At 48.7% G+C, this 24,837-nt stretch overlaps 1 protein-coding gene across 1 annotated transcript in view; it reads left to right on the forward strand.

Annotated features, from left to right (window-relative positions):
* The window catches only part of MYLK (myosin light chain kinase), a 189,347-nt gene that overhangs the window by 119,577 nt on the left and 44,933 nt on the right, over positions 1-24,837 (forward strand). The window contains 4 exon segments of the mRNA XM_033211001.1: positions 999-1,085; positions 16,651-16,701; positions 17,495-17,622; positions 19,611-19,764. Coding sequence (XP_033066892.1) covers positions 999-1,085; positions 16,651-16,701; positions 17,495-17,622; positions 19,611-19,764 — 420 coding nt within the window.

Consider the following 24,837-nt stretch of genomic DNA (forward strand, 5'->3'; position numbering starts at 1 on the left):
TCAGAAGCAGGAAAAGAACGCCCAGGGAGAGGGCTCCAAGGGGGAGACTGTCTCTCAGTGCCGTCCCCAAAGAGCGCTTCTTGTGGGGAAAGGAAGGCCAGTGAACGTGCTGGGGCCCAGTGATAGCCACTCAACCAGCTCCTCCTTATCCCAGTTCCTGGGTGGTTTCCCCACAGTGTCCTGGGGGCCGGTGAGGGCCTTCCCACCCAGCCCAGCCCAGCCAAGTGATGTTTCCCTGCTTGCCTTCCATGAGGGAGGGTTTCCTCTGGCAGAGGGAGTGTGGAGCAGAGCCTGAGGGCAGGCACCGCCCAGCATCTTTAGGTCCGCCCAGCAGGCAGCTGTGCCCAGCTTCACTGGGCCTGTTGGGGGAGGGCTAGCAGAGGCCCCACAGTGGGGCCTAGACCCTGTCTCAGAGTCTCAGAGGTGGGAGGCGTGCTGGCTGCCTGCTCAGAGGCCTCTGTTTGGTTTGTCACTGCAAAGTTTGGTCTGCAGAAGAGAGTCAGAGAAATCAAGCTGTGTGCCAGCTCTAGTCCATGAGCCCAAGAGCAGGGACCCTGTCCCCTCCTCCCCGTATTGGAGAGATAGCCTTTTGGAGACCCAGGATGTCTAGCAGGAGGGACACAAGGCCTGATGGAGGAGAAAGCCGGGGGGGGGGGGAGGTGAGCAAGGGGTGACTCTGCCCTGACTCTGCCAGCAGTGGCATTCCTGGGGGATCATCCCAAGCTCCCAGGGCAGCCTGTGCGCTCATCTTGCCAAGGTGATCGTGCTGTCTCCACCGGATTAATCAGGCCCAGGGCAGTGGACGGCCCTTCTTTGGTGCTCTCATGGAGAGTGAAGGAGGTTGCCTGGATGCAGGCGCTGTTCTGTCCAGGAGGCACAAAGGGCCCTCAGAGTTGGGGGAGGAGTTTGATCGAGGTGGGATTTTGACTGAGAGGCCCCCTCTGCTCAGTTCCTCAGCAGCTGCTGACTAACCGTTGTTGTTACCTGTTTTGTTCCAGATGCTCCGGCCAGTGAGAACACCAAGGCCCCAGAGATGAAATCCCGGAGGCCCAAGAGCTCTCTTCCTCCTGTGCTAGGAACTGAAAGTGAGTACTCGCCCAGCTTCACCAGGCAGAGGCAGGGGCAGGGACTGAGGGCAGCCTCAGAGCCCCCACTTCCTGGTCACTCACTCTTGCCTGAGCTCCTGGAAGTCTGATGTCTGCCCACACCCCAAAGTGCCCAGTGAACTCCCAATAACAGAACCAGTGGCCTTTTCTCACCCCATCCCAGTGCTCTCCCCAGCCTGTCTCCAGCCTGGGTGGTGTTGCACGTCTCAGTTTGTCCTCCTGTCAGCCTCCCCCACCCAACCTCCTTCACGCCCTTTTACTTCCCACCAAGACTCTCGGAGAGCTCCTCCTAATCTCTCCCCAGCTGACCCTGCCCTCCCAGGGGCTCTTTCTGGATTGTAGCTCTGATCTCATCACTCCTGGTTGAAATATGTAGTGGCCCCCAGAGCCTGCAAAACCCACAAGCAAAGCTCCACGTGTTAGTGCCCAGGACACACCCAGCTCGCATGTGCACACATGGTCCCACACGTGGCCTGGCCCCCGCCTGTCTTTCCCGGTGCTGCCCCCAGCTCCTTTACTTCTATTTTATACTCAGGCCAAACCGAGCTCTTCGCTGTGCACTACACAGCCCCTAAGTTCCTTCCTTCATGCCTTCTCTGGCACCTCTCTCCATGGGACACCTTTCTGGCAAACTCCTCTGAAAAGTCCCTCATCCCTGAATTCTTCCTCACCTCAGCTCCCACAGTGTCAGCACCTGGCTCCTCCACTCCCTCCTTCCCAGTGTCACAGAGACGTGTCTGGGTCTCATCCTCCCTCCTCCATTGTACAGAGTCTGTTCAAGCGATTACCTTTCAGAATGACACATGCTGTGCCTTGTTCATGGAAGGCAAATCGCAGTGTGGTATAAGAAGCCGAGAGAGAAAGGAGACTCTCCATGACCATAGACAGCTACCTTCCTCTTTTTGGATCTCAGCTTCCCGAGAGCCCACACATCCATTAGGCACCATGCATAGGGTCCACAATGCTTTTACAGGCCTGCCAAATGCTGTAATAGCTTATAAAATTGGAAGAAAAAAGTGAACTTTTAAGTCAAAGACAATGTTTTAATTCATAACATGAATATATTCATCTTTATACCCATGCAGTTATAATTTACATAATTCAAATATAATACTCGATACATAATTAAATCTATGTACTTTTTTTTGGTGGAGGAGGGGGCTAATAAAGGCAGAAGGGCCTCAAAAGTCACAATGTCACCCTGGCTGCCCTTATAATTTTTCATCTAATTTTGACAGCAGAACTATCCTTTGAAACCTACAGTCTTAACAGAGGGTGCAGAGTCACTTGAACATCCCCAGCACATGCTGTGTTTTAAAACAAACAAACAAACAGAAAACAAGATAAGCTCCTAATTGCCCATACTGATAGAGAAAAGTAATTGAGCCTGATTAATTCAGACTACAATCTTTTTCCATTACAACGCAGTGTTTGTGACTTTGTTTTATTCTTACCTTCCTAATGATGAACTTGGATTCCTCGAACATACCCCAGCCAGGCTGTTGGGGGAACGCAGCCTGGGGCAGCGAAATTGGAATTAATTTCTCATTGATGTTTAACCAAGGTAGATAGCCTGAGAATATCAAGAGTGGACATTTAATAAGTTGTTGGGAATGCATACATAATACCAAGAAAAACCTAGTGAGAATGGGTTAATAATTTTATCTTCCAAAAATATTCCTTGGGCCCGTGCTATACTTGGTATGGAAAACCGTGAGCAGAAGAGACAGAGAATGTAGGAAGGGCACCAGGGCTGTGAACTGGGGCTATGGCATGGCTGTCCCCCACTCCTGGGTGCAGAAGCTGCAGTGCAGGGGTTGATCTGGTGGGCGGCCTCCAGCCCTCAGCTCCAGCACACCCACTCCAATGAGCCTTTGAGGAGGTGAGATGGGGTCAGAGCCGAACTGTGGAGGAGGAAAACAAGCTTGAGACGATGAGCAAGCAGGAGTTGGGCTCTCTGCCCTGAGAACAGAAGGCTATGGAAACACCATGCAAGTTGTCCCTGTCCGAGTCTGAAGCAGTGGCTTGCACCCCTGGCTGCATGTTATATTCACCTGGGGAGCTTCTAAACCACTGCCACGCAGGCTTCCCCTGTCCCCAGACCAATTACATCAGAATCTCAGGGGTGGGTGCCAGGCCTCAGTATTTGTTCAAGCTCCAGGTCACCCCATGTGCAGTCAAGCTGGAAACCAGCTGTTGCAGGGAGAAGCCTGGTGCCCACACTGTGGGTCTTGAGAAGCAGAAGGGGGTCTCCCCTGCTGCCTCTGTTAAGTGTGGACCCGTGTCGGGGACCCTCACATCAGCATCCTCAGAGTATCGAGTTGCCCAGAGAGCAGAGCAAGGCACCCTGTGGTGGGGAGGCTGGAAGCAGGGAATGAAGTGCCATCCGAGTTAGTAGGGGAGCAGCAGGCTGGCAGCAAGTGCTTCATCTCTGCAGAAAATACATTCACAACTGGATTAACTCCAGTAGACGCCACTTGGATTTCACTCTATGTGCAGAGCCCCCATGTTGGAATTCCAGACATCTTGCCCCTGAAAGAATGGCAGTGTGTATCTCCACACACTCCAAAGTCATGGCCACTTTGTACCCCTTTGCTGGCCCACCGCCCCCCCACCCCCATCACCCCAAACCTGCCGCCCCAGCACTGAGAGCAGTGCCAGGCTGGCTACAGCTGCCCTCCACCTGCTTGCACCCCTGCCCTCTTGTCCTTCAGAAGCCTGTATCCTGGGGGCCTGAGAGACACCCTGGGATTTGTTTCTGGAGCGTCCTGAGAAGGCGGCTGCCCAGAGATGGAAAGTGAAGGAGATGTCTTTTAGGTCTGCACCCGTTCTTTTCTCCCTTTGGAGGATAATTCTTAGTTTATTAATTATATACATTATATACGCACACATTCTTATTTAAGCATTTTAAACAATATGGAAATATACTATGTATAACGTGAAAGTCCTCTTTCATCTACCCCCAATTCTACTCAAGCCCCAAAAATCCTCAGTGACTTTTTCCATGCATTTTTGTATACATGCACAAGTACATCCATTGCATTTTTGCCTCACAGAGATGGAATCACACAGTCTGTACACCTCTGCAACTTGCCTTTTTCTCTTAGCTTTGCCGTCCCCAGTCCCAGACGCCTCTGATTCCATGAGTGATCTGGCTGTGTGTGTGTGTGTTCATCTGTGTCAAGGGCTGAGAAGTACCTAGTCGAAGAGGGAAATCCATCTTTCCTGGGGTGAGGCTGAGTGATTTTCGCATCAAACAGATGGTGACCAGGTCCCTCTTCTGCACACCTCCCTCCCTGCTGAGCACTGGGGAGCATGAGGGAAAAGCCAAGGGCATCCACCCCAACGCAAGCAAGGACAGGGTGAGAGAAAGCGGACAGAAGTACAAGTTAACCTGCCAGACACCGACTCACAAGTGCAGGGGGGAGGTGGGAGCAGCTTGGGAGGATGTCGGGATGAGGAAAACGGGGTCTGGGTATGAAGGAGAGGAATGCGATTTATGTGGTTTGACTGGAGAGAAAATGGTAACATCAGATAGGGAGGAGGCAGACAGGGAGGAGCCACCCAGATGCTGGAGTGAAGATTGTGAGGGCACCTGTCTCAGGACAGCTGCAGGCTGAATAAAATCAGAGTCTACCGAGTGCCTGTGCACTGGGAGCACCTCAGGAGCTCGATCTGTGTCACTTCAGCCAAGTCTCTCTCAACTGCGCTCTAAATAGCTGTTCCCATGTTAGGGATGAGCTGAACAGAGCCTCAAAGAACTAAGCTCTCCTGTCCAGGCTCTCCCAGCTGGTAAGGTGTAGAACTGAGGTGCCAACCCTGACCTACGTTCTGGCCACTACACCCGGGCCTGGCAGCAGTCTCAGGACATACTCTGTGCTGTCCACATGTGGCTTGGCTGTATGTCCCCTGGCTCATTGTGGGTGGCAGGAGGACTGGCTGATAGGGCTTGCAGAGGTCTGGCTGCCACTAAAGCTGGGGGAAGGAGAGCTGCAGCCAACTTGCCTCCCTGGACCTTGAGACCTCTCAGTGTTCGCTGTGTGCCTCTTGATGGGAATTTTTTATACCTATTTTGATATAATTTCAAATTTACAGAAACATTGCAACAATCGTACAAGGAACTCTTGTATGCTCTTTATTTAGAGTCACCAGTTGTTTACATTTTATTTCACTGTTTTGTCATTCTCTCTATATATATTCATTTATTTATTCATTTAGATAGAGATAGGTACCTACCATTTTAGGCCAAATTGGAGACATCATGCCCTTGACTTCTAATTATTCTGTTGTCCTAAGAACATAACTAAAATGCAACGATTGACGTCAAAATCAAAGAGTAAATTTGACATTGAACCAATACTGTTGTCTAATTGGTTCACAGTCTACATTTATTGTCAGTTGTTCCAATAATGTTCTTTATGGCTATCTTTTTCTCGTGTTGAATATTTAATAATAACACTCCTAAAACACTTCGTGTACTTCCCCAGCCCAGCGTGGGTCCTCTCCTGCCTTTGGAGATGGAATAGGAAAGAAGTTCACAGGCCCAGGGAAGAAGCACCTCACACTCTTCCACCTAAGCTTGAGTAGGGCATGGGGAGACAGAAAGACTCCTGTCAGACTCCAGGTGCCAGCTTACTATGCTCAGTTCTGGGGTAACACTCAGGCACAAGACACAGCAAGAAAGCCAATGAGGTAGAAAGCAGGAGACGAAGGTCTTGGTTCTCCTAGTAATTAAGTATGTGGCCTTGGTCAAAGCCCTTCATTCCTCTGGACCTGGGCTTCCTTGCCAGTTAGATGGGGAGTTTCTCCAGCTGACCCCAGGCCTTTCCCGACTCTGACATCAGCAGCAGCCCATTGGATGGAAAGCTTTTGAGTGACACAGTTCAGTTAAGATTAATAACTCTCCTTCATATCATCTGAAGTGTGAAGGAGTCCAAAGCTACAGCAAGCATAGTTTAGGTCACACAGCAGCAAAAGTGTCCTGAGGGAAAGAGGCCTTAAGCATACAGGTTTAGAGGAGTCCCAGCTGGAGGGGGCCCAAATGGCCAGGGGAGTTCTTGGGAATTTTGTGTGAGGGGAGACAAGCATGCTGGCTGTGTGAAGGAGGCATTGATGGGGCTTAAGAAGTGGCCTTAGGAAATGCACATGAAGTGATGCCAGTTTGATACTAGACTCTAGGAATTCCTCCTAGCAGTCTGTATAAATTGATGGTCTTTCAGAAGAGACATAAATGGGCATCCATGTGGGGCTTTTATACCTTGAAGACATTAACCGGGTCCTGTTCATCTCCAAAACTTCAGTAGCTGGTCCCTCAGTCGGTTTATAATAAATATTTGATTTTTCAAACCAGTTCATAAGTTTCCATGCTCCAAGGGTCCCTTCCTCCACTGTGGTTCTGTCACTGGGGGTGGTGCCGATGGAACATCCCTTTGCAGTCCATGCCTGGACTTGGCCTGAGCTTCATCTCTGACATCAGTCACTTTGGAACATCCCAGATGATGAGACTCTCAGATATCTTTGCCTAGACCTCCCATATGTGTCTGCCTCTAAAATGGAAAGTTGTGTCAATTTGAAAGCATCTCTGGATATTAAAAACTGTGTCCAGTTTCCATGCAAGATTTCCCCAGGATCAAATCTTTTTTTTAAACATTCCTCTGCAGGTCATGGGGAATGTTCAATCCTGATGGGATTCAAAAGGTGGAAGAGAGGTTGGGATTTGGCATCAAGACTTGCCTGACAGTGAAAGATGTGGGGCCCTGGGAGAGAGACTGGGCTATTTCCATGAATGTTTCTGAAAGCTGGCACCAACTCCCAGTTACTCCCAACCAAAGTGCGGGTCTGGGAGGAGGAATAGTGCCTACCTAGCACACTCCCACCCACAGGTATGTGACCCTATGACTTCCACCCACTACTCCTCCCAACTCCTTCCCCAACTCTCCCAGTGTCTCCCATAAGCCAGTGAAATGGCCAGAGTGGGGACCTGGAGGGTACCCACCAAGCAATGCTGGCACCCCGGCCCAGCACACCTCTTTCATAACCATCCTGACGCTCTGAGTCCTGGGGGTTTGGGAATGGATGTCTGCAGTAATCAGAGGAGCGGTGTTTCTTTGGAATCTTCTTGTGTGACAGCCCTTGCTTTGAGGAAGGTGAGCAAGAAATTTGCCCAGAGATGTTCATTCTGGGAAAATGACCAATATTCCTCCACATATCTGTAAGGATGTACTGGATGGGGCCAGTGTGTGCAGTGGGGGAGTGGGTCAGGTCACCCAGGGCCAGTGTGGTAGGACTCAGCCTTCCATCCTTAGGTGCCCCCACCTCCTCCCTGCTCCGATACAGCCTTATGGGGTGGGTGCTCACTCCACGCTCAACCCAGCCCGAGTCCTTTTCAGGAGCCTTTGGCAGAAAGTTCATGCTGATTTTGGGAATTGTGAAGGATTTGATGTCTATTTTTAACTACCTACCTAAAAAGGGAAATGTCCCCAGAGAGGCAGACATCCAGGGACCTCCCTATACCCAAGGCTGGTAGGGCTAGTTCCCTAATTTTCCTTTGCTTTCCATTATCTCAGACCTTTTGACTCTGTGAGACCCACCTTCAGGCTCCGCACCTATCTTGCGAATGTTTGCTCTGGTCTCTGCCCTGCTGATTTTCCATGTTTGAGAGCGAGGCATTCCGGTGCTTTCAGACTGAGCATCTGGAAACTTCCGTGGGTTACTGACCTCCTTTTTTTTCCCCCAGGACGGTTAGGGCTTGGGTCGGCTGCAACAGATTAACCCGACAATTAGGAGGCTGGCCTCCCCACCCCTGCTCCAGGTTTCCCAGGAGGCTTCCAGATCCAATGTTTTGACTCATGTTTTTATTGGGCTATTTCACTTCCTCTAATATCAATCTCCTATCTAGAGTGGAAGGCTCAGCACCTGGCAGTTTTGATCCAAGATGTGACAGCAGAGACTGATCCTTTTAATAGAAAGTTACATAAAAATTCAGGCCCCAGGGCTGTATTTCTCAGCATCAGTGCCCAGGGCTGGGGAAGAATGTTCCTTGGGAATTCCCAGGTTAACAGAAATCCTTAAGAGTTTCACTCATTCCTTTATGGCCATTTATCAGACATGTGCCAGGTACTATGCTAGACACTGCAGATACAGAAGGTAGATCCTATCCCTGTCCCCAGAAGCTTGCCATGGTGTGTATGTTGGGGACAGGTTTCTGAAATAGCGGCGCCTGATGAATGCTGTGATGGAGCTACCTCAGAGGGCCAAGAACCCAGCGGGGCATTAGTGGTGCTTGAGCTGGGACCTGCCCAAAGAACATGCAAGAGCTATCCAAGAGAAGAGGGCCCAGCATGTGCAAAGGAGCGAAGGCAAGAGCCTGGTGTTGCAGAAACTGAAAGACATTCCATGTAGATTACAGAGCAGTACTTCCCAAAGGAAGGTGCAGGGACCAGCAGCAGTAGCAGCATCAGCACCTGGAAGCCAAGAATCTGTGTTTTTATTAAGTTTTCCAGGCAATCATAATGTAGGCTACATTTTGAGAACCACTGATATTGAGTGTTGAGGGTGTGATGAAAGTTGTCCCCTCTTGGGAAAGCAAGCAAGAAAGTTGGGGATGAAAGCCAGGGACAGAGCTCAAAGACCTCGTAAGACAAGTTGAATTTGATCCTGAGTGGCAGTGGGCAGCCACTGAACAGATTTGGGCAGTGAAGTGGCATCATATTTGTATTTGAGAAAGATCACTTTGGCCACAGAGTGACAGATGTGATGGGGGACAGGGGACCAGAGGCCTAGGAGGTGATGCAGTTGGGACTACAGTGCTGATGGTGGGAAGGTAGAAATTGGCAGACTGAGGAGGTGCTCAGTTGGTATAGTCAACAGGCATTAGTCAGTGGATATGGGCAGGGAGGGGGCCTTGGGAGAAATGGGGACAAGAAGCAGGTCTGAGGAAAAGGTCTTGGATTTGGTTTTGCACATGTTGGGCTGGCAGTACGTGTTTGGCATCTCCCTGGGAGACGATGGTCAGGTAGTTGGATGTATTGGTATGGGCTCAGGAGAGAGGTGTGCCTTCAGGGGAAATGGAGGCAAGAGAATAGGGGATGGAAAGAGGAGCTCAAAGGGCAGCGGTGAGCACAGTACCCTGGGGCAGTGCTCTAGCAGGAAGGATGTGTTGCCTGGGCTGACTGCCTAAAGGAGGTGGCTGAGCCCCTCCTCAGAGGGGCAGCCTGAGTAGGGCATGCTCTGCCCTCCCTGCCTGTCCCGTGGCCAGCGGCCACTATGGAGTTTGCAGAGGTGCTTGGGTTTTATTTTCCTTCTAGGATGTTCCTCTCTGACTGGCTAGTACATAAAGTTTGTGGTGTCAGGGAAGGGGATGAGAGACAAAGGGCTGACAGGAATAATAAAATAATAAGAGTGACTCCAGAGGACAGGAAACTAGTTCGTGAGCCAAGGAGTACTGTGAGTTTGGGCATCTGGACAAGCAGAATGCCCCCTCTTCTGAGGACCTGGACTGAGGAGAAGCAACAGGTGCTACATGAGAGCTCTCAGGGTAGTGTAAGGCTGAACTGACCAACAGGGTGGTGTACCACATGGCTGAAGGGGCCAAACTTGCCCCAAAGGACCGAGAAGTCCTCTGGGGATCTGTTTGTTTCAGAGAGGGGGAGGGTGGGGGAGGGGCTGATGTTAGAGCATGCACTTAGGCTGAGCATGGTGGCTCACTCACAATCACGCCTGTAATCCCAGCACTTTGGAAGGCTGAGGTGGGAGCTCACTTGAGCTCAGGAGTTTGAGACCAGCCTGGGCAACACAGTGATTCTCTACAAAAAATTAGCTGGGTGAGTGCTGAGATGGGAGGATCACTTTAGCCCAGCAGGTTGAGGCTACAGTGAGCTGTGATCATGCCACTGCACTCATGCCGGGCGACACAGCAAGGCCTTGTGTCAAAAAAAAAAAAAAAAAAAAACAGAAAAGAAAAAAAACATGCACTATATGCTATACTTTCTTTACAATGTAGCTAACTCCACAACAAATTTTATTTATTCCATACTCTGGGTGGCAGGAGGCTTGGGTCCCATTTCCAGCTCCAGAACATCTGGTTTTATGATCCCAGCAAGTCACCAGACTTTTATGAGATGCCATCTCCTTTTTCATAAAATGGAGACATTATGATGCTCCCTGCTGTGTTTGATTGGGATAAGAACCAAGTGAAACGCTCTCTCTGAGAAGTACCGGGTTTTACAATCAGGTGTTTTCAGCCTATAAGCCCAGCACACAATTAGTGGATTTCAGCAGATGGTCATATAAAATATGTATAGAATAAGATATAAGGCCGGGCGCGGTGGCTCAAGCCTGTAATCCCAGCACTTTGGGAGGCCGAGGCGGGTGGATCACGAGGTCAGGAGATCGAGACCCTCCTGGCTAACACGGTGAAACCCCGTCTCTACTAAAAAAAAATACAAAAAACTAGCCGGGCGCGGTGGCGGGCGCCTGTAGTCCAGCTACTCGGAGGCTGAGGCGGAGAATGGCGGAAACCGGGAGGCGGAGCTTGCAGTGAGCCGAGATCGCGCCACTGCACTCCAGCCTGGGCGACAGAGCGAGACTCCGTCTCAAAAAAAAAAAAATAAATAAATAAATAAGATATAAAACATTGTTAACACTTAAAATTGTTTTTACTGATAGGAACCAAGCCAGCTTCAAATGCTAACCAATTCAAATAATGGTAGCTCCAAATTTGCAGAACAAACGTAAAAATTTGGCCTTCAATCCTATTTAACTATGACACTGAAAGATTAGTTAGGGCTTCACTTCCAATCAAATGGGTTTACCCAGAGCCACCAAGTACGGGGCAGGACTTTGGAGTCCCCTGATTTCATGTTGTGCTCGTAGCTCTTCACCCCAGGGACTGTCAACCTCCTTCCCACACCGTCTGGTGCCCACCCCACTGGTGCCCACCCCACTGGTGATGCCCATCCACAGCTATATTAGTCTTCCAGGGCTGACTTAACAAAGCATGGCAGACTGGGTGGCTTAACCACAGAAATTGATTCTCACAGCTCTAGGCTAGAAGTCCAAGATCGAGGTTTCTGCTCGAAGATGGCAGTCTTTCCCGTGTCCTCACATGGTCTTTTGTCTGTGTGTGCATTTGTCTGGTCTCTCTCGCTCTCCTCTCTCCTTCTCCCTTCCTCCGCCTTTCTCTCTCGCTCCTTTCTGTCTCTCTCTCTTCCTAATCTCTTCTTATAAGGACACCAGTCAAACTGGACTATGGCCCACCCTAATGGACTCCTTTTAATTTAATTACCTCTTTTAAGGCCCTATTTCTTTTTTTTTGTTGTTGAGACGGAGTCTCGCTCTGTCGCCCAGGCTGGAGTGCAGTGGCCGGATCTCAGCTCACTGCAAGCTCCGCCTCCCGGGTTCACGCCATTCTCCTGCCTCAGCCTCCCGAGTAGCTGGGACTACAGGCGCCCGCCATCTCGCCCGGCTAATTTTTTGTATTTTTTTAGTAGAGACGGGGTTTCACCGTGTTAGCCAGGATGGTCTCGATCTCCTGACCTCGTGATCCGCCCGTCTCGGCCTCCCAAAGTGCTGGGATTACAGGCTTGAGCCACCGCACCCGGCCGGCCCTATTTCTAAATACGGTCACATTCTGAGGTACCAAGGGTTAGGGCTTCAACATGTGAATTTGAGGAGGCGCAATTCAGCCCATGACAACAGCCCTCCACGTAGCTCCTCTGAGCAGATGGCCTCCTCTCTCCAGAGATCAGATCTGGGCTCCAGTAGAAGCCTCTCTTCTTCCCTGGAGGGCCTCTCTCTTCCCAACAGTCCTGGACGAAGAGGACCAGGGCCTTTGTGGCTCAGCCAGTCACAGGCATCCCATATCCCATCTGGTCTCCCCCACCAAAGGATTTGGCTCCCCATGCTCTTCCCTCTAGCATCTTTGGGCTCTCCCTCTCCACTGTGCCCCAGCCGTTGCTTTCCACCTTGTCGTCTTCTCTCTTTTCTCACCTCAGAAGAAACCTGAGCTTCATATTCCCTCTTGTTTCCTTGTTTCTCTTTGTCCTTTCACCTCCAGCATCCTTGACTATTTCACTCCCCACTGTTTACTCAATAATCTCCTCTGGGGTGACTTTGGACCATGCTGTCCCACGGAACTGGCCTCTCCAGCATCACCATCTCTCACTCCATGCTGGGCACACCTGGCGCTCTTCCCAGCATCTGTCCTCCTCTACCCTTGCTTGTTGCGACATTCCTGCTCTCAGGGTCCTTCCACAGCCCTCTCCCATGTCTCAGCTTCTTTACTGTGGACACACCTGGGATCGAACCCTGGCCTCAGCTCCTCTTTCATTGCACTCTCTTTCCCCAAAGAAATGGCCCATCTTCATTGTTTCCATTCTAATGGCTTCTTTAATTCTGGAATCGTTCACTTCCAGTCTCCACCAACCTCCCTCTGGAATTCTGGCCCTGGGTTTCTAAACTACAAACAGATTCAAGCTGCAATATTAGTCTGGTACTCCTAATTCTATATTCCTTCGGTATGACTTTCCATGTGTATCTACGCAAGAAATCTCAAAGTAATCTGTGTACCTCCCTCTTGTTTAGCCCCTTACATTCTTTTAACTTTCCTCTGCCTCTCATTTGCATCTTCTTTTCTGCATGGATCTTGATCAGTGCCTTCCAAGGTATGGCAATAGCCTCCTAATTGGATCTGTCCCCCAAGAGCTGGAAAGGCCTATCAGGGACCTCTAGCCCAGACCGACTGCTGTTTGAGTGAGGACTCGCTGTTCACTCAGGACAAAGCCTCAGCTCTTGAGCTTAGCATTTGAGGCCAGCAGTGTCTAACAGAACTCTCTGTGATTAAAGAAATGTCCCACGTCAACACAGTGTGATAGCTACTAACCACATATGGTTATTGAAAACTTGAAATGTGACTAGTGCAACCAAGGAACCAAATTTTTAATTTTCTTTCTTTTTTTCTGAGATAAGGTCTCACTCTGTCACCCAGGCTGGATTGCAGTGGCAAAATCATAGCTACTGTAACCTTGAACTCTTGGGCTCAAGCAATCCCTCCCAAGTAACTGAGACTACAGGCATGCACCACCATACCTGGCTGTTTTTACTGTTTTTTATAGAGACAGGGTCTTGCCGTGTTGCCCGGGTTAGTCTCGAACTCCTGGCCTCAAGTGATCTTGCCACCTCGGCCTCCCAAAACGCTGGGCTTACAGGCTGAACCACTATGCCTTACCTTAATTTTGTTTAATTTAGAGTGTCCACTATCCTCATACTCCTGCTGTCCAATATCAGCCCTGTGCTCTGCCAGCCTCCACCAAACATCACCCTGATTCTCACCTCTGAGCCACTGTCTGTTCCTGACCTGTGGGTTCTCCCCTTTCTCCAGTTCAGACCTTCCCTAGCCTTCAGGTCCATCTTACATCCTATCTTTTAGCCTTCTAACTAACCATCTCCTCCACCAACAGTGTTCTTTTTCCATTCAAACAGCCACATCATGTTGACTGAATAACACATCTTTTTTATAACTTTCTATTTAACATTTATAATTTGAGACTCACAGAAAACATTGTAAAAATAGCATGAAAAATTACTGTATATACCCTTCATCTAGATTCCTCAAAGGTTAACATTTTACTATGTTTGCTTTTTATTTTTTTGAGATGGAGTCTCGCTCTGTCACCCAGGCTGGAATGCGGTAGCACGATCTCAGCTCATTGCAGCCTCTGCCTCCCTGGTTCAAGCGATTCTCCTGCCTCAGCCTCCTGAGTAGCTGGGATTACAGGCATATGCCACCACACCTGGCTAATTTTTGTATTTTTAGTAGAGATGGGGTTTTGCCATGTTGGTCAGGCTGGTCTCAAACTTCTGACTTCAGATGATACACCCACCTCAGCCTCCCAAAGTGCTGAGATTACAGGTGTGAGCCAACGCACCTGGCCTTGTTTTTTCATGTATTCTTTCTCTCCCTCTCTTTTTCCATTTCTCTCTTCCTTCTACTTCTCCACACATATATACAAGTATATATACACACATATAGATACATATATACACATATATATACATATATACTATTAACAGTTTGCAAGTAATTTGCACACAGAATACCCTCTACACCTAAATACTTCAGTGTGTATTTCCTAAAAACAAGAACAATCTCTTATAAAGCCACAGTTTGATGATCAAAACATTAAATTAACACTAACCCAATACTATCATCTAATTTATTGACCTTATTCAGATGTTGCCAGTTATCCTATAAATGTCCTTTATGGCAAAAGAAAAAGAAAAAAAAGCCTTTCCTCTTTCCTGTGGACCACATATCTTGACATTTAAGACCCTGAGGCCTGATTTCTTATATTGTTTGGTTTCCTCCTCAGTACCCAGGTTAGTCATGTATCCTGATTGGCATTTGCCTGGCACACAGTAGGCCCTGAGTAACTTTTTGGAGATGGACAGATGGATCAATGATGACAATAAGCCAGAGTGAACTTGGTGGAAGCCCTCACTCTGGGCTTAACCACACAGCCGGCAGCCATCAGCTTCATGATCTCAGTGTGCTCCTGTCAGCGATTGCTGCCTCACGCAGTCCTCCTGGGGCATTCAGTGGGCAGCAGCCCGCGTCCCCTTGTGGAAATGCATAACAAGTTCCACAAGTTACCAACTTGTCTGTGGTCACGGGGCAACCCATATCCAAGCCAATGACACCACTTCCCCTTCATCTGCAGAGGTGAAGCTATCTGGATGAATAGTTGTTAATATTAGCCCACTCATTCATTCAACAAATCGTTACTGAGTGCCTACTGCGTGCCAGGCACATTGGTACACAGCAGTGAACCAAAAAAGTCCCTGCCCTCAGAAAGCTCACAGTTTAAGGGGGGGAGAAGGGCAGACAGTAAATAAATAAGATACAGTTTTTCACATGGTGATAAGTGCCATGGGGTGGGGGGTGGGAGGCATAAAGCGAGATGAGAAGGATGAGGGCTCCTGGGGGCAGGGCTGCCATTTGTAGGGGGTGGTTAGGGAAGATCTCACTTGTGGCTTTTCCTCATTTGTTATGTTAAGGTATAATTTCCCTGCAGTGAACTTCACCCTCTTTAGTGCACAGTTCCGTGAGTCTTGATACATTAATATAATCACGTGACTCTCAGCATGGTCAAGATCTGGTTCTGTCACCACAAAACATTTCCCTGTGCCCCTTTGCAGCCCACCCCTCCCCCACCCCACCTCTGGCAACCATTCATTAATCTGTTGTCCATTCTTATAGTTCTGCCTTTTCTAGAATGTCATATAAATGGAATCATACAGTATGTGACCTTTTGAGTTTGGCTTCTCTGAGCAGAAGAAAAAGATAAATCGTTGAGATTCGTCTGTGTTCTGTGTATCAGTAGTTTGTTCCTTTTTATTGGTGGCATCAATGTACCACAGTTCATCCATTTGGATACCTTCTAGTTTTTGGCAATTATGAATAAGGCCCCTGCAAATATTTGCATACAGGTATTTGTGTGCCTGTAGGTTTCCGTTTCATTTGGATAGATAGGTTAGATGGCTTTTGAGCAAAGACCTGGAAGAAATATGAAACAAGGCGTGACGACAGCTCAAGATGTTCTTGCACATGCGCTATATTGTGATTTAGCCAAGTGAATAGGTTTGTGCTGCATAACTTTTCTGTTTGAGTCATTTTTCTCATTTGAGTTATTTGGAGGAAGTAGGAGTAAGAAGGGAGGAGACCATTTATTCTTTCATCCATTCATCCATCCAACAAACATTTAAAAAATGAAAGCCACCAGTCCACAGTCTGTGACCCAAAGGAAGCTTGCGACCCTTGGATCCACACCAAAGGCTAATTTTAGTTGGTTTATCTGACATGACATAATTTCCTTTCTGAGTTTCCTGAAAGTTAGGGTGAGAGAGTGGTTAATGAGTGTGGCATTATCATCTTCGAAAAGGGCTCTGGGAGCATAAGCATTTTGGGGAGTTTTTAACCTCATTGGAGGCTTCAGGGACCCTTTCATAGGTCCCTGAGAACTGATATTCTTTTTTGTCTGTGAGGTTGGCTGTATGAAAGAGCAAGGTGATCTCTCAAAAGACATATTAATTTACTTTATTTATTTATTTATTATTTTATTTATTTATTTTGAGACAGAGTCTCACTCTGTCACCCAGGCCGGAGTGCAGTGGTGCAATCTCTGCTCAGAAGAGCCTCTGCCTCCCAGGTTCAAGTGATTCTCCTGCCTCAGCTTCCTAGGTAGCTGAGATTACAGGTGCATACAACCATGCCCAGCTAATTTTCTTGTATTTTTAGTAGAGATGGGGTTTTACCACACTAGCCAGGCTGGTCTCAAACTCCTGACCTCAAGTGATCCACCTGCCTCGACCTCCCAAAGTGCTAAGATTACAGGTGTGAGCCACTGTGCTCAGCCTGAAAAGACATGTTCAAATAAGAGTCCTCCCTGGATGAGGGGTCAGTGTACAAGACTGCATCTTCCCAGGATCAGGAGCTTTGTGAAAAAACAGAACTACAGGAAATAACTTGTGGACTTCTTTGTTCCAGGTGATGCAACTGTGAAAAAGAAACCTGCCCCCAAGACACCTCTGAAGGCAGGTAATTGGCCACGGCACTATCTGGGGGCAAAGAAGTCATCTGCCATGGGGCTTTTGCCTTTACCTTGCTAGACTGACACCTGGGTATGTGATCCCAGGAGACACCCCACTGCAACCCCAACCCCACCCCCAACCTCAGTTCCACCTGTGCATTTTTCAGGCTGTTTGCTCGTGGAGAGCCTCTGCACAGCCTGGCTCCTGATCCCATTCCACAGCTTTGTCTTTCCTTCTGCTTCCCATGTTGAAGGCATCACACAGGACTAGCAACTCTGCTGCCTGCCCCTTCTTTGAATTCTGCCCTGCCATCCATCCCCTGCTCTGCCCTTGTGTACATGACCCCTTCGGGGCTATTTTTGTGCCTGGCTCTGTGTGCCTTGTTCTGTGGAGCCCTTGTCTGTTTTCCACTGGATGACACTTGAGTACTTGAATCAAGCCTGCCAGCCAGGGTGACCTGGAGGTTAGAAGGCAAGGTGCTGCTTAATTCATAGGTGAGTTAGGACCTCAATTCAAAAAATTAGGGCAAGATACAAATTCCAGTACAACCAATAAATGGAGAATCATGACATGTAAGTCGTGTGGGTCACTTCTGAGGGAATCAGAAGGAAGAGGGGAACAAACCTAGCAGGTCCATGAACTTGGATGTCCTACAGCAGGATCACTGCCCCTCAGTCTTACCCTGAAGGTTCTGGAAGCCAAGAGAGAAGCCAACAGACCACTGTGGACAATGGCATCAAATGTGATCAGAATGCCTGAGACCCTTCCGCCTCGCTTACTTTCTCCCTGTCCTCCCTCAGCAATGCCCCCTCAGATCATCCAGTTCCCCGAGGACCAGAAGGTACGCGCGGGAGAGTCAGTGGAGCTGTTTGGTAAAGTGACAGGCACCCAGCCCATCACCTGTACCTGGATGAAGTTCCGAAAGCAGGTCAGTGACTGGATGGGGTGGGCATTGGGGGTGCTGGGAACAACCCGCACAGCCTTTGGACCAAAAGGGATGAGAAATGCCATGCTGGAAATGGCCTCACTCTTCATAGCTTTAGAAATGGGAGAGGCCGCTCCCCTACCATCGCTCACCTGCCAAACCTGAGTTCTTGCTAACCTTTGCTTCTGAATCTACCAATAATCCCTGCCTTTGTAGGCAATTTGTGTAATAGAGAAAAGTGTGAGGGGAAAAGTAGAAACCATCCATGGCCCTCATCTGATTTGATAGCGCAGTCTAGAATCCTATTCAGAGTCAGGAAAGTCGAGCCAGTGACCCAAGATGACCCTTAGACTCCATGAGCTTGCTGTGATTCTGTGTCAACCCGCTGATTCATGTCTGTCATAACTGCTTAAACTTGCCACATGCTGAAGGGATAAAAGCAAATGTGAGTATTTGGATAGAAGAATTGTATGATAAATGGAATCGTGTCTGACTGACCCAGAAATCTAGCTACAATTTATGATAATGGTTCCTATGGAAAAATGTTTGAATTTCCAGACAACCAGGTTTGAAAGGACTTGGGGAGCCCAGCAGCTCCACCCAATCCTACGGTGGTAGTGTGTGTCTGTACGCATGATCAGCAGAGACCCTGGAATGGTGGGTTGGCATAGGAGCGGGAAGTTGTGAAGACTTACTCTGAGCCCTCTGTTGCTCTGTTTTAAAACCACTCAAATTCTCCTAGGCCCAGAGATGAACACTTAGTACTAACAGGGTGGAAAGTAGGGCTGGTCTCAAAAGATGGAAATAAGAAGCTCGCCTTTCCAGAGCATGAATCCCAGAGTATGTTTGCCCTGAGCAACATCTGGACTACTGTTGTCTGAAATAAGATGGAATCTCATCACTTTTCAGAGACGTTTAGCCAAGTTCCAGCTCTGTCCCTCAGAACTTTCTGCCCTGATGAAAGTGTTATCTCTGTGCTATCCAATATGGCAGCCACCAGCCATATATATGTGGCTCTTGAGCACTTGAAATGTGGCCAGGGCAACTGAGGAACTGAACATTTAATTTTAATTAATTAAAAATTGTTATAGCAGCTTTGTTAAGATATAATTCATATACCATAAAATTCACCCTTTTAAAGTATACAATTCAGTGGTTTTCAGTGGATTCACAAAGTCGTGCAAGCATCACCATTATCTAATTCTAGAATACTTTCATCATCCCAGTAAAAAACCCTAGACCCATTAGCAGACATTCCTCCCCTTTCCCCAGGCCCTGACAACTACTAACCTACTCTCAGTATTTATGGATTTGCATACTCTGGATGTTTCGTATCAACGGAATCATACAGTATGTCATCCTCTCTGTGTAGCTTTCTCTTTTTTTTTTTACTTAACATACTCTTTTCAGGGCTTATTCATGTTGTATTATTCCATTCATGAAGGAATGAATCAGTACTTCATTCCTTTCAATGAATTAATAATAAATATTCCATTGTCAGGACAGACCATATTTTGTTTATTTGTTCATTAGTTGATGGACATCTGGGTTGTTTCCACTTAACTAGTTAAAATTTAAATAGCCACATGTGACTAGTGGCTACAGCATTGGACAGCACAGAACAGGTTAGAACCCGCTGGAGTGGACCTTGTGAATGACTGCTGAGATGAGTTCTCCTATCATCCCATTCCAGAGAGGTAGAGGGAGACCAGGATACTTCTGGGAGCAGTGAGTGCTCAGCTCGTTCATCCATTCTGCCCCTGTTCCGCACCCTCCTTGCCCACCACAGACCTGGTACCCTCAGGGAAGCTGGGCTCTGGATGCAGGAGAGAAGGGGCCTCGGGGGAAGTGCAGAGTCCAGACTAGACCGAGCCCCCCACAGCTTGTCCAGCTGCATCCTTCAGGAAGTAGGGAATGGGGAGGAGCCCCCTTCCTTTCCTAGCCCAAGGACCCAAGGCTCCAGCACCTGCTCCATCCTCCTCCACCCCTAGATCCAGGAGAGCGAGCACATGAAGGTGGAGAACAGCGAGAACGGCAGCAAGCTCACCATCCTGGCTGCACGCCAGGAGCACTGTGGCTGCTACACACTGCTGGTGGAGAACAAGCTGGGCAGCAGGCAGGCCCAGGTCAACCTCACTGTCGTGGGTGAGTCTGGTGGCTGGGTGGCATGGAGCTTGGGGCAAGGGGAAGGCAGGGAGCCCCCAGGCAAGATACGTGGGCCTCAGGACTTCATCACCCGTTCTCTCTCACCACTCCTGTGCCTGATGTATAAGGCACCACAGAAAGAAGATCATGGCAACCTACAGACTCCCTGCTAGAGCCTGCTGACCTCCAGGCTCAGCAGAGGGGCCAAGGCTGGGCAGAAATCCTTTTCCCTGTCTCTATTAACACCTCTCTGTGATAGCTGTTCCTGGAGTTCCCTGCCCTCAGACTTTGACATCTAGCTTCTTTGAGAAATACGAGACATGAGGCATAAGCTTGATCACCTTCTTGGCCCCCACACCACAGGTGTCTGTATCTGTCCCCATCCTGACTCCACCCTCTAGACTCTGGGGATGGCCCACTTTGGGCCCACCAAAGGCTGCTCCCTTCTCCTGTGCTCTGGACCCCAGGCCCTTGGGGACTCCACCATCCCTACTTCTCTCTTCAACCTCTTCCTCCCTCCTGGCTCCTCCCAGCAGCCCATAACTGTCACCATCTTAGCCAGATGCACAGGCATGAATATCTCCTGTAATGTTCTCTCTCACTCTAGCCACCCTACCTTCTCTCTCTGACAGGGGTGAGTCTCTACTGCATTTCTGCTTCTTCACCTCCCAGCACCCTCCAGCTTCCTGTGGCCTCACCCCCACACCCCATTAGTCTGCAGGGACTGTTCTGAGGTCACTATGACCTCCCAACCCTAACTCCACTCGCTTTTCCTTATCACCTCCTTCATCCCACAACTGAGTGGGGTCTATCTCCAGACTGATTCTCAAGTTCACTTTTCCTCTCCTTCCTTACCACTGTCTTCGTACCCTGGTCAGCTCTCTCCTGGAGCATCAAGAGAGTTTTCTAACCAGTCTCCCCCAGTTGTCATGTTCTGCTACAGTTGTTCCCCGTGTGGCAGGTGCTTGGGACAGCAGAAGAATGAGCAGGCAGAGGAGCAGACAGATAGAGAGTAGTCTCTATGCTTCATGCATTTGTGGGCCTTCATATGTTGTGCGTGTGAAAGCCTTTGACCTGGTATTTATTGATGTGTGCACGAGACCCGAGCGGGTTTTCCATTTGTCCTTGGCTTTCAAGCTTACAGGGCATATTTGTGACAATTAGAAAAAGTGGCCTTGCTGGGCAGAGTGAAAAGGGTACAACACCCCCAGCCTCACCCCAGAGCTCATGACCTGGCCTTGGGGAGGACAGGTTGGCCCAGATGCCCCCACTAGGCCCCTTTTATGCAGTGTGCAAAACTCTGAGCTGTGTGTGCTGATCCCAACCTTAACTTCCTGCAAACTAGCCTTTCCTGTGTGTTCCTGGTACACATACACACGTGGGCACACAGAACAAAAGGAACTGTTGGTAACAGGGCTTGTGTGGCTACGGTGGTTAGAAGTCTTCCCCTGGAATCTCCCTTATGGAGGTATCTAGACATGAAGTTAGAAGTTGGAGACATTGACTCTTCAGGTCTCTTGTGGCTCTGACATTCTATGATTCCCCAGTTCTGTTCTCTGACATTCTGATTCCTCGACTCTGTTCTCTGACATTCTGTGGTTCCTCACCTCTGTTCTCTGGTGGCCTGTGATTCCTTGGCTTTGTTCTCTGACATTCTGTGATTCCCTGACTTAGTTCTCAAGCAGCTTTTCTCCCCATCTTCATCTCGTACTCACCTTAGGACTAGGATGGACAGGGCTGATGTTTCCCAGTCTTACGCAGGAGAAACTGAGGACTAATCTGAACAAAGTAACATAGTGCGTCAGGGGTTAAGTGGGAACTAGCTCTAAACTTTCAAACACTTGTCCTCCAGTGCCACTCATGGGAGTGTGAAGTAGGTACAGAATGTCCCAAAAGGTAAAGGAACACTCTGGCTGTAAAATTCATCTTGAGAGGGACATGCAAGCCTTTTGGGGAGCTATCCACATGCCACGGAGCTGTTGACGTCTGTGCCTCCATTTTTCTCATGCTGAGCCTCAGGAAGCCCTGTAGCACCTCCCTCCAGCCCCTAAGCAGTTGGGGAAGAAGAAGTCCTTGTCCAACCAGGTAAATAGGGAAGATAGAAGGATAAAGGTCAAAGTAATACAGAGCTGGGAAGACAACTGAGGTGGCCAGTGAGCTGCGCCCATGCCAGCTACCAGAACAGACCACGGGTTCCACGCCCTGGCCCAACTCCCCAGACAGAAAGTCCTGCGAAGCCCCCTGGAAGATGGTCCCTGGACACGGGGGACCTGGGAGAGGGAATTCACAGAGGACTGAGCTCCAGCATCCACTCCCTACCCCCGGTTGTCCATATTTCTCTTTACTTTCTCTCTTGCTCTGTTTCTCTCCCTGGCCTTGTTTCTTCACCCTGTGTTCTGTTTCAGTCATTTCTCAGTGTCTGTCATCCTGTCCCGTGTCCCGTTTTCCCTTTGTCTTCCTTCCTCTGACCCCCGTTCTTTTGTTTCTTTCGGTTAGAAGTTTCACGCTGGGGAAGACTGGTGTACAAAGGGGTCAGGGAATGGGTTTTTCATCTCTAAAGGAGAACAACCCTTTTCTCACTCTGTCTCTTTTTGGTGACTCCAGGTGCTTATTTGAAGAATTTCCTCCTAAGCAGTCAGGAACCTGTGGAGGCTTGGTGCTAGTGATCCAGTTTGCTGGTACATTTAGATCTGTCCTGAAGCCCTGATTTGGCCCTATACTCCCGTCCTATCAGCAAGCATCAGTTCAAACTTTTCTTTGATATTCTCTCTCATCTGCTCCTCCTTAAGCAACTTTGGGGTCAGCTTCTTTGAACTGCTTTTCTGTACTCAGCCGTCCCTCCCCCAGCCCCCACGATGCCCAGCTCCTGCGCGGTGCCACGCACTCCCCTCCTCTGCAGAACCACTGCGCGGGCTGCAGTTCTGGCCTTTTATGGTTTAGTTTCTTATTCTCTGCGGCCAGTGCTGACAGGGCCATTGGCGTGGCTGTCCGCCAGCTGGCAGGAGCAGCATGTTAAGTGCCGTCCTGGGAGGGGAATGGAATGGAGGAGAACCGAGGCTTTCTGTCTGCCTCCCCCTCAAAGAGCTAAGAATAGAATTGCTCAATAAAATAGGACTCACATTGATGGACACAGCAAAGCCACATTCATTCAGAGCCCGTGCACTCAGAATTAGTTCAAAGTAAACCTGATGAAGCTCAGATTTACCTGTGCATCTCCAGGGGCATCCCTGTATTCTCTGATCAGGGTTTATTAAGCAGATGTAAAACGTACATGAGGTAAAACAGAAATCACTTGGCCTGCTCCAGAGAGTCTTCATGCATTTACAGACCAGCTAAATAAGGCCAGTTGAATACAACTCCTCCTTGTTAGCAGCAAACTTCTCTTTTCGTATATTCTTTAAAAGAACACTTTCTTTTCAGATCATCTCTGACTCCCATTTTTCAAACGATAATAAAAACTAGCCTTTCCCTCTGTTAGCTTAAATAAGTGATATTTAGCTATTTTGGAGACTTATTATTGTTATATTTTAAAAGGCAGCCCAGGAATTTGCGATGCTCAGAGCCTCTTCCTGTGCATGCGCCCCTGGTCTTGGCCTGCAGGGAATGAGGGAGGGGGCAGTGAGCAGCACACCCAGATGGATTCCTTAAGGTCACTCACCCAGCACGAGAAAAGCAGGTCTCTTTTCATATCTTTAAAGGAGAAAAACAAAGTAGAGAGAACCCCAAATACCCAATAATCCCCAAATGCTGAGTTTGGAGCTTGCATGATTTCCCATCTTAATGCTCAGCTCAGGCTTAAGCAAGATGCCTTCTTGAGCTCATTCTGCCTGATAGCCTGGAAAGTCCTGAGCCCTGGAGTGAGGGTCCAGAGGCTTTTTGGAATCTCCTTTTGGCTCTGCCACTGACTGCTGGGTTTTCTTGGTAAGAAAAATGCCTTAGCTGCTGAGGACCCATTTCTCAAGGGCTAGGATTATCCAGGTAGATGAACTTTGGGGGTCCTTCCAGCAGCTGCTGAAGTCCCAGGGAAGGGACATCCAGGTGGGGCTAGGCACAGCCACTGGTCATCTTCAAATAAGCGAGTACCAGGAGACCTCGAGGGCAGTTACTCTAGTGGGAAGCTGTAGGACGGGATCCTCCATTTTCCTGGGAATTAGAACATTTGCTGAGGAGAAAATCCTGGAGCTGGTGCCATTGGAGACTCTTGTCTTAGACTCAACTGAGTTTCCTAGTCTGTTAATCAAGCCTCCAGGGAGCCCTGGGAGAATTCAGAGGAAATGTGGAGTCTCCCTCGCCCAGAGATGCCCAGGGTCTCCCTCCCAGTCTGAGTGTGTCGCCATGGAGGACAGGCTCACAGGAGCGCCCTGTTCTAAGGACATCTGTTCTTTTCTGAGGGTTTTCATCCCTCACTAGTTCAACCACTGCATGGGGCTCATAGCTTAGAAAGAACAGAAAGCATTAAGTGTAGCCCACAGCTCTAAAGGCAGGTGGAGGGGTGGGAGGCCTCCAATCTCGTAGGACTTCTGACTTGGGTCTTTTCTGAACTCCTTAATTTGGTAGCAAATTTCTTAAAAGTGTTGGAGTTTCACTTGGAATTAAAGTCCCTCTCCCCGAATTTTGCATCTTCTCTTGTGTGACAAGTCTTATATATCACATGTGTCATGTATAGGTTCTCATTTTCAGCCAAGAGACATCTGTAACAGGGTAGGGTACAAATCTGTAACAGGGTAGGGTACAAAACAGGGTAGGGTACTCTTTTGCAACACCCATTTCTCAGTTTTCTTTTCTTGACCAAAGCAAAAGGAAGATCAGTTGGCAGAGTGCATTCATTTGTAAACCCACACGACTCCAGCCGTGGCCAATCACATGGTTTCCAAGCAGCCTTCTCTGGGAGGAGTAGTGGGTCTGTCTTCCATCCCTCTTTAGGCTTTTTTACTTCCTTAGCTGGGTCTTGAGAGGACTTGAACCACTTGTCTTTAAGAGAGTTTAGAGTAATAAACATCTTAGCCAAAACCAGAAATGTTTCAAAAAAGGCCAATATATCTCTCAGAACAAACAGTTTTTCTAAGAGAACAT

The sequence above is a fragment of the Trachypithecus francoisi genome, unplaced genomic scaffold, assembly GCF_009764315.1.
Source record: "Trachypithecus francoisi isolate TF-2019V2 unplaced genomic scaffold, Tfra_2.0 Lachesis_group0, whole genome shotgun sequence".
Lineage (NCBI taxonomy): Eukaryota > Metazoa > Chordata > Mammalia > Primates > Cercopithecidae > Trachypithecus > Trachypithecus francoisi.